General features: G+C 47.0%; 1 protein-coding gene across 1 annotated transcript in view; it reads right to left on the bottom strand.

Moving 5' to 3' along the window:
* Positions 1–8,753, bottom strand: part of LOC103076890 (uncharacterized protein C2orf78-like) — a gene marked incomplete at its 3' end in the record, with an annotated part of 14,069 nt that extends 5,316 nt beyond the window's left edge. Inside the window, 2 exon segments of the mRNA XM_082930910.1 lie at positions 529–615; positions 8,420–8,753. Coding sequence (XP_082787036.1) covers positions 529–615; positions 8,420–8,753 — 421 coding nt within the window.
* Positions 8,754–9,176: the final 423 nt, after the last annotated feature.

Below are 9,176 nucleotides of genomic sequence, written 5' to 3'. Positions count from 1 at the left end.
GTTCCTGTTGGCCTGTGCTGATGAAAACAATCCTAAACTTCCTTACGTTTGACTCTGTGCCTCCCTATAGCCCAGTACTCTCCATCCTCTCTCCCTATTTTCCCTTTTCAACTAGTCGAAATATTAGTGGAGGGAGACCGTTAGAGATGAAACATCTTGCTATATATTGCTAGTTTTCTATGTCACCTGGCTTTTCTGTGTTTCTGTTGAAACACTCTTGAGAAGTCTCTGATTTTATTTTCTACATGGGTACGCTTTAAGGCTCAATATTAGAAAAGAAAGGGATCAGAGTGATCAACCAATGTAGTATCCTAACGTAACAGATAAGGAAAATATCAGGTTTTGTGAGACAGTCAATGATTTGTCCAAAGTCACACAGATAGTAAATGCCAAAGTCAAAACTGAAATGAGCTCTCCAGACTTCTAGTTCAATACGTTCCCTCATTATTCCATGCTATTTTGAATCTACTAGTAAATTTAGGGGCAAAATAAATCTAATGAAAAACTTTAAAAAGTTTCTTTTCTTACCTGACGTGGTCAGAGAAGAAGAGAAAACATCAACTGCAGATACAAGGGATGAGCAGACACCACCAGAGGATGTCTGAGTGGCTGCAGCTGAACGGTGCAGTGCAAAGGTCACTGGTTACTGCTCACTGGTCACTGGTCACTTGTGATGATGTAGGAGAATGATGTCACAAAACAGGCAGTTTCAAGGTATGAGATAGCCAATAGGGAGATCCAATCCCCAACAGGAAGGCAGGGTTGGGTGGAGAGTGTGTAGGAGAGCTAAAACAACACCTAAATTTCTGAGCTCTGGGGAGGAAATCCTAGAAGAAAGATTTACCTCCCCCAGGCTCTTACATTAGGGAAATCATTGCAACATTTCTTACAGATGTTCATTAATATAATTTACTAAGAGTTACCTATATCCTACAGAGTATTATATTTTATGTTTATCATATAATTAGAGCTATGTATATCTTATTTAATTAATATCCTTAGGAAGGCAAGGGCCATCTAGTTTGAGCTATTACAGTTGTTCTGAAATCGTATCTAATTAGTGAACTTATAGTAGCTTTTAAGGAGCAAGAGTAGGGATTAAGAAGCTCTTTCTGTAACTTGGTTAAAGCGTAGGGCGAAGTTTGTTGAGTGTACCTTGTGGAGAGTGTTGTGGTCCAAGGCTCTTTTCTTTTAGTTTCGTCTCCTTGACCCCTACCTTCCTTGGGCTGGGCCAGGCTGGGCCAGGTTGGACTTGCGACTTACATTTCTCTTCTGCTTTCTTTTTTTTTTTTTTTCCATTATGGGCATTGTTTCTAGGACAAGCCTTGATCTTGCATTCTTACCCTCATGGGTATTACTTCCTGTCAACTTCCAGCAGCAGGAGTCTTCTTTTCAGTGCTTAATGCTTGACAAAATAGACTCTGCCCGTTGGATGCAAATACTAGAGAGCTAGGAGACAGAGCTGGTCTTTCGTTTTCCTTTCCTCTTCCAGCCTTTGGTTGCAATTGTCTTCCCCACAATTTGCTACCTCTAGTTCCTTGGGCCACACAGGTATCCTGCCATCCAGCTCTTTTATATGTGAGAGACATTCTGAATACTGTCCCTTTTTCTTGGCACAGAAGTATGTACAGTGTGGCAGTTACTGTAATCTCCTCCCCCTTGCAAACAGCCACTCTAGAATCTTGGACCTCTAGGATTCTGTCTTGCATGCTTGGGTGCAAGGCCTAGCAAAATGAGGAGAATAATTAGAGAAGGAAGAGGACATTTCGTGGAGAACTGGGAGCAGATAAGGTGAAAGGGCACAGGAGAAAAGAGATTCATGTAGATTTTTTGGTTTCTGTGGGAAACAAGTTGACACACTTTGGCCTCATTTTGTATTACCCGAACAGACAGTCATAGATATAAGTAGCTCGATAGTGCAGCAACTGCCATGAATTCTGTACACTAAAGGGAAGAGTCTTACCTATATTTCTCATTTTGTTTTATGTCATATTACCTTATTAATGGCATTCACGGGTATGTTTGTAGAATACAGAATTTTTAAAATGCTCTGGTTTTGTCTACATGGTTATTTCCTTGTCATATTTTTAAGGACTCCAACGTTGTAAGACATACTGCATGTTTTTCTCTTGACGATTGTTTAACTTGAAGCATCGTGAACGAGCTTGACCTGTTGGATTTTGTGGAGAAACTTATAAAAGTGTCTGTGAAAAAGGCATTGCGGTGAGTTGCATTATGCACCCAAGCATAAGGAGCAGATATCTGCCATCAGCCCAACTTGGCCTGGGTGACCTCTATTTTAGTTCCCGTGGTTACTGCTTTGCTCCCTAATCACTCTTGTGACTGTGATAATGTGAGTAAGGGCTGAGTTGCTAATGATTTATATGTGAGGTTAGCTGTTTTGAGGGAGAAAATCTGTGGATCTAGACATTTTCCTTGGTGGTAAGCTTTCAGGGAGGGGTGCAAAGATTGATCTTTCTGGGGATTTTCTAGTACCAGGAAGATATCCCATAGATGGGACCACCAAAGACACACATTTAATTTTTAGGCCTGTTTTTATTATTATGAGATATGAGTTTTTTCACTGATGGGGATGTTGCTTATCTGAGAAGAAATTGTGAAAGGTGTAGTATAGAGATGTGGCTTAACATTTTAAGTTTTTTTTCAAGGTTTTTCCCCTTAGCTTCCTACTTCAGATCACCTACTTATATGATACTAGTATGTGTTGTGAGGCTAAGAGCTTACTAAATACCTGTAAGCCAGATCATTGTCTCTTTTCTCTATATTTCCATGGAAATCAAGGGACCCATAGCTATTGCAGGTTAGGGTAGTTGGTGAGAGATTGGGGGAAGTGTGGTAAGACAAATTTGGTATCAGTAAAATGTTTACATAATACAATATTCAGTTCCAACATTCAATTCTATTTAGGCAAACCCTTAGTTAGGCTTTCCTCGTTCCGAGCCTATGTAACTTATTTTCTCTCCCCAGTTCCAGCCATTTAAATTAGGCAAACCCTTAGTTAGGCTTTCCTGGTTCCGAGCCTATGTAACTTATTTTCTCTCCCCAGTTCCAGCCATTTAAATTTAGCTTGCAGGCTCAGCATCATCTTAACCTCTTAAAGAATCTTACATGTAGGAGGAAGAAACTAAAGAGCTCTATTTCAACACTTAGGAACACGAGGCCGAAACCTTTATTCTTACAGTTAGGGTATTGTCTTGTCCCGTATACCCACTTCCTGCATTTTGAACCCATCAGGTTAACTGAGACATGTCTTGTTGCAACATACGCAGTTCATCTATCCCTGAGGCTGTCCTGAATTCTTCCCATTGTCACATTATGATTTAATTAAATACTGGAATCCCTCAAACCCTTGCATGCTACCTGAGGCCCTATGGGATACTGGTAGATTTTGTTAGTGTTGAATACTTAGCTGTCTGATTCTCCAAATATCCCTTGCTCCTATACTTTCCATCCCAGCATACAACATACCCATTAAGGCACTGTTTTATCTCATGTTGAACCCATTGCCATCCAGATTCGTACTCTTTGCTATTTCTCATACTTTCTGGAAACCCTGTTATGGCCAGGTCTGGATATTTTTGTGTTCCCACCCAAAGCCTGTATCTTTTAGCAAGCTGGACCTATAAGACCAACATAGATTTTCTAGTTTCTCATAGATTTATGTCACAATTTGTACATTGTCATGTCTATAGATATTTGTATCATTTGTACTTTTTGGCCATTACATGCCTATTGGATATTTTTCATAAATTGCAAAAGAATATTTTATGACATAGCACCAAATTGAATGTGCCTGTTTGTAAGTTGGTAAACTATGTTGTGCTACCTTGTATCTTTTCTTTATCCAAATAGTAATTTACTACTATTGTCTCATTTGTAATTATGTGGAAGTTTTCAGAATTGTAAATAAATGCTTGTGGATTGAAACTTGGTTAGACTATGACTGTCCCAGATATGTTAAAGCTACTGAACTTTTTACTCATTCATTCATTCATTCAATAATTCTGACCTTCCTGACTCAGTTTACCCAGCTCAAATGGTTGTGAAGATTACTAACAGTGTATGTAAGGTACTTTCAGAAATTAGAAATTGAGACAGGAGAAGATGGTGGAAGAGTAGGACACGGAGATCACCTTCCTCCCCACAGATACATCAGAAATACATCTACACGTGGAACTGCTCCTATAGGACACCCGTGAATGCTGGCATAAGACCTCAGACCTCCCAAGAGGCAAGGACCTCCCCCACGTATCTGGGTAGGGCAAAAGAAAAGAGATAAAACAGAGGCAGAAGACTAGGGACGGGACCTGCACCAGTGAGAGGGAGCTGTGAAGGAGGAAAGGTTTCCATGCACTAGAAGCCCCTTCATGGGCAGAGACTATGGGTGGCGGAGGGGGGAAGCTTCAGGGCCACAGAGGAGAGTGTAGCCACCAGGGTGTGGATGGCAAAGCAGAGAGTTTTCCGCACAGAGTATCAGTGCCTACCAGCACTCACCAGTCCCAGAGGATTGTCTGCTCACCCACCGGGAAGGGCGGACGCTGGGAGCTGAGGCTTGGGCTTCTGAGCTTAGATCGCAGGGAGAGGACTGGGGTTGGCGGTGTGAACATAGCTTGAAGGGGTTAGTGTGCCACGGCTAGCCAGGAGGGAGTCCGGGAAAAGTCTGCAGCTGCCAAAGAGACAAGAAACTCTTTCTTGCCTCTTTGTTTCCTGGTTTGCGACGAGAGGGGATTATGAGCACTGCTTCAAGGAGCTCCAGATACGGGCGTGAGCCGTGGCTATCAGCGAGGACCCCAGAGCCGGGCATGAGATGCTAAGGCTGCTGCTGCAGCCACCAAGAAGCCTGTGTGCGAGCACAGGTCACTATCCCCACCTCCCTTCCCGGGAGCTTCTGCAGCCTGCCACTGCCAGGGTCCCATGATCCAGGGACAACTTCCCTGGGAGAACACACAGCACGCCTCCGGCAGGTGCAAAGTCATCCCGGCCTCTGCCGCCACAGGCTCACCGCGTATCCATACCCGTCAGTCCACACGGCCTGGGTGAGCCAGAGCCCCCGAATCAGTGGCTCCTTTAACCTGGTCCTGTCTGAGTGAAGAACAGGCACCCTCAGGCGACCTACACGCAGAGGCGGGGCCAAATCCAAAGCTGAACCCTGCGAGCACTTTCACCATGAGCACTGTCACCATGGGTACAGTCACGATGGGCACTAATACCGTGAACTATATTCCTGTGAGCACTGTCACCATAGGCACTGTCACTGTGAGCACTGTCAACATGGTTATTGCAGTCATGAGCACTGACACCATGAGCACAGTCACCATGGACACTATCACCGTGTGCACTGTCACCATGGGCACTGTCAGCATTTTGCACTGCCACCATGGACACTGTCACTGTAGAAACTGGCACCATGGGCACTATCACCGAGAGCACTGTCATCATCGGTACTGTCACCATGGGCATTGCCACCATGAGCACAGTCACCATGGACACTATCACCATGAGCACTGTCACCATGGGTATAGCCACTATGGGCACTGTCACTGTGGGCAATATGACCGTGACTACTGTCACCATGGACAATGTCACGATGTGCACTGTCACCATCGGCACTACCACAGTAGGCATTGTCACCATGGGAACTGCCACCATGGGCACTGTCACCATGGGCATTATCACCTTGAGCAGGGTCACCATGGGCAATGTTACCATGTGTGCTGTCACCATGGGCATTGCCACGATGGGCACTTCCACTGTGAGAACTGTCTCCATGGGCACTGCCACCATGAGCACTGTCCCCATGGGCATTGTCATCATGAGCATTGTCACCATGGGCACTGTCACCGTGAGCCCTGTCACCATGGGCACTCTGACCCTGGGCACTATCACCATGGCCACTATCACTGTGGGCACTATCATGGTGGGCACTGTCACCATGGGCACTGCCACTGTGACTACTATCACCATGAGCACTGCAACCATGGGCACTGCCAAAATGGGCACTATCAGCATGAGCACTATCAGTGTGAGCACTGTCACAAGAGCACTGGCACCATGGGCACTATCACCCTGAGCACTGTCACCGTGTGCAGTGTCACCATGAGCACTATCACCGTGAGCACTTTCACCATGGGCACTGCCACCATGAGCACTGTCACCATGGGTGCTATCACCATGAGTACTGTCACAATGGTCACTATCACCGTGAGCACTGTCACCATGGGCAGTGCCACCATGAGCACTGTAACTATGGGCACTGTCACTATGGGCACTGTCACCATGGGCGATATGACCATGAGTACTGTCACCATGGGCAATGTCACCATGTGCACTTTCACCATGGGCATTGCCACAGTGGGCATTGTCACCATTGGAACTGGCACCATGGGCACTGTAACCATGGGCATTATCACCTTGAGCAGTGTCACCATTGGCACTGTTACCATGGGCACTATCACCGTGGGCACTGTCACCCTGGGCACTGCCACCGTGAGCACTATCACCATTAGCATTAGCACCGTAAGCACTTTCAACATAAGCACTGTCACCATGAGCAATGTCACCATGAGTATTTTCACCGTGAGCACTGTCACCATGGGCAGTGTCACCATGTGAACTGTCACCATGCACACTATCACTGAGCACTGTCACCATGGGCACTATCACTGTGAGCACTGACACTGTGGTCACTGTCACCGTGAGCACTGTCACCATGGGCACTGCCGCCATCGGCACAGTCACTGTGAAGCCTGTCACCATGGGAACTGCAACCCTGAGCACTGACTCCATGAGCACTATCACCATGGTCACTGTCAACATGGGCACTATCACTGTGAGAACTGACACTGTGGTCACTGTCACCATGATCACTGTCACCATGAGCAATGTCACCATGGGTACTTTCACCATGAGCACTGTCACTAAGGGCGCTATCACTGTGAGCACTATCACCCTAAGCACTAGCACCGTAAGCACTGTCACCATGAGCAATGTCACCATGGGCATTGACACTGTGAACACTGTCACCATGGACACTGCCACCATGTTTACTGTCACCATGCACACTATCACCATGTGCACTGTCCCCATGGGTACTGCCACTGTGAGCCCTGTCACCATGGGTACTGCCACCATGGGCACTATCAACATGAGCACTGTCACCATGGGCACAGTCACCGTGAGCACTGCCACCATGAGCACTGTCACCATATGCACTGCCACCATGGGCATTTTCACCATGGGCAATATGACCGTGAGCATTGTCATCATGGGCACTATAACAGTGAGCACTGTCACCTTGTGCACTACCACCATGGGCAGCATCACCATGGGCACAATCACCATAGGCACTGTCACCATAGGCACTGTCACCATGGGCAGTGTAACCATGAGCACTGTCACCATGGGCACTATTACCATGGGCACTGTAACCATGAGCACTGTTACGATGGGCACCATTGCCATGGGCACTGTCACTGTGGTCACTCTCACCATGAGCACTATCACCATAAGCACTGTAACCATGGGCACTGTCACCATGGGCAATCCCACCATGGGCACTATCACCGTGAGTAATGTCACCATGGGCACTGCCACCATGCTTACTATCACTGTGTGCACTCTCACCGTGAGCAGTGTAACCATGAGCACTGTCACCATGGGCACTATCACCGTGAGCAATATCAGCATGAGCACTATCACCTTCAGCACTGTAACCATGCACATTGTCCCCATGGACACTTTCACCATGAGAAATATCACCATGGGTACGGTGACCCTGGGCACTGTCACTGTGGGCACTGTCACCATAGGCACTATCACCATGAGGATTGTCACCATGGGTACTTTAACTGTGAGCACTGTCACCATGAGCACTGTCACCAAGGGCAGTTTCAACATGGGAACTGTCATCATGAACACAGTAACCATGAGCACTGTTACCCTGGGCACTGTAACCATGGGCACGGCCACCATAAGCACAATCACCGTGTGCACTCTTACCATGAGCATGACACCACTGACAGTGCACGCGGTGAGAGTGCACATGGTCTGAGTGCCTATGGTGAAAGTGCTCCTGGTGACAGTGCTCACAGTGATAGTGCCCACGATGAAGGTGCCCGTGGTGACAGAGCTCATGGTGATATGGCTCACAGTGACAGTGCTCATTGTGACAGTGCCCATGTTGAAAGCGCTCATGGTGACAGTGCTCATGGTGACAGTGCCCATGGTGACATTGCTCATGGTGAGAGTGCTTACAGTCATAGTCTTTATGGTGATATTGCCCATGCTTACACTGCACACAATGACAGTGTCCGTGGTGATAGTGCTCTGGTGATAGTGCCCATGGTGACACTGCCCACGGTGAAAGTGCTCATGGTGACAGTTCTCATGGTGATAGTGCCTGTGGTGACAGTGATTATGGTGATAGTTCTCATGATGGCAGTGCTCTTGGTGATAGTGCTCATGGTTGCAGTCCCCACAGTGACAGTGCCAATGCGGACAATGACCCAGGTGATACTTCCCATGTTGACATTGCCCAAGGTGACAGTGTCCATAGTGACACTGCCTAAGATTACAGTGCCCATGGCGACAGTGCTCATGGTGATATTGCACATGTTGAACATGCCCATGGTGACAAAGCTCATGATGAAAGTGCCAATGGTGACAATGCCCATGGTGACAGTGCTGAAGTTGATAGTGGCCATGGTGACAGTGGCCATGATGCCAGTGCTCATGGTGATAGTGCTTATGGTGACAGTGCCCATGGTGACAAAACCCATGGTGAAAGTGCCCATGGTGCCAGGACTCATGGTTACAGTTCTCATAGTGACAGTGTTCATGGTGGCATTGCCCAAGGTGGCATTGCTCGTGGTGACAGTGCACATGGTGACACTGCACATGGTGGCAGTTACCATTGTAACAGTGCACATTGTGGCAAAGACCATGTTGACAGTGCTCATGGTGACAGTGCCCATGATGACAGTGCCCATGATGGCAGTGCCCATTTTTACAGTGCTCACGATGATAATCCCCATGGTGATATTGCACATGGTGACAGTACCCATGGTGACAGTAAATTCAGTGATAGTGCCCATGGTGACAGTGCCCATGGTGGTAGTGCGCATGGTGACAGTGCAATGTGGTGACAGTGCCTATGG

The sequence above is a fragment of the Lipotes vexillifer genome, unplaced genomic scaffold, assembly GCF_000442215.2.
Source record: "Lipotes vexillifer unplaced genomic scaffold, Lipotes_vexillifer_v1.1 scaffold3184, whole genome shotgun sequence".
In the NCBI taxonomy this organism is placed as follows: domain Eukaryota; kingdom Metazoa; phylum Chordata; class Mammalia; order Artiodactyla; family Lipotidae; genus Lipotes; species Lipotes vexillifer.
This window is presented reverse-complemented; position numbering and strand designations above follow the sequence as displayed.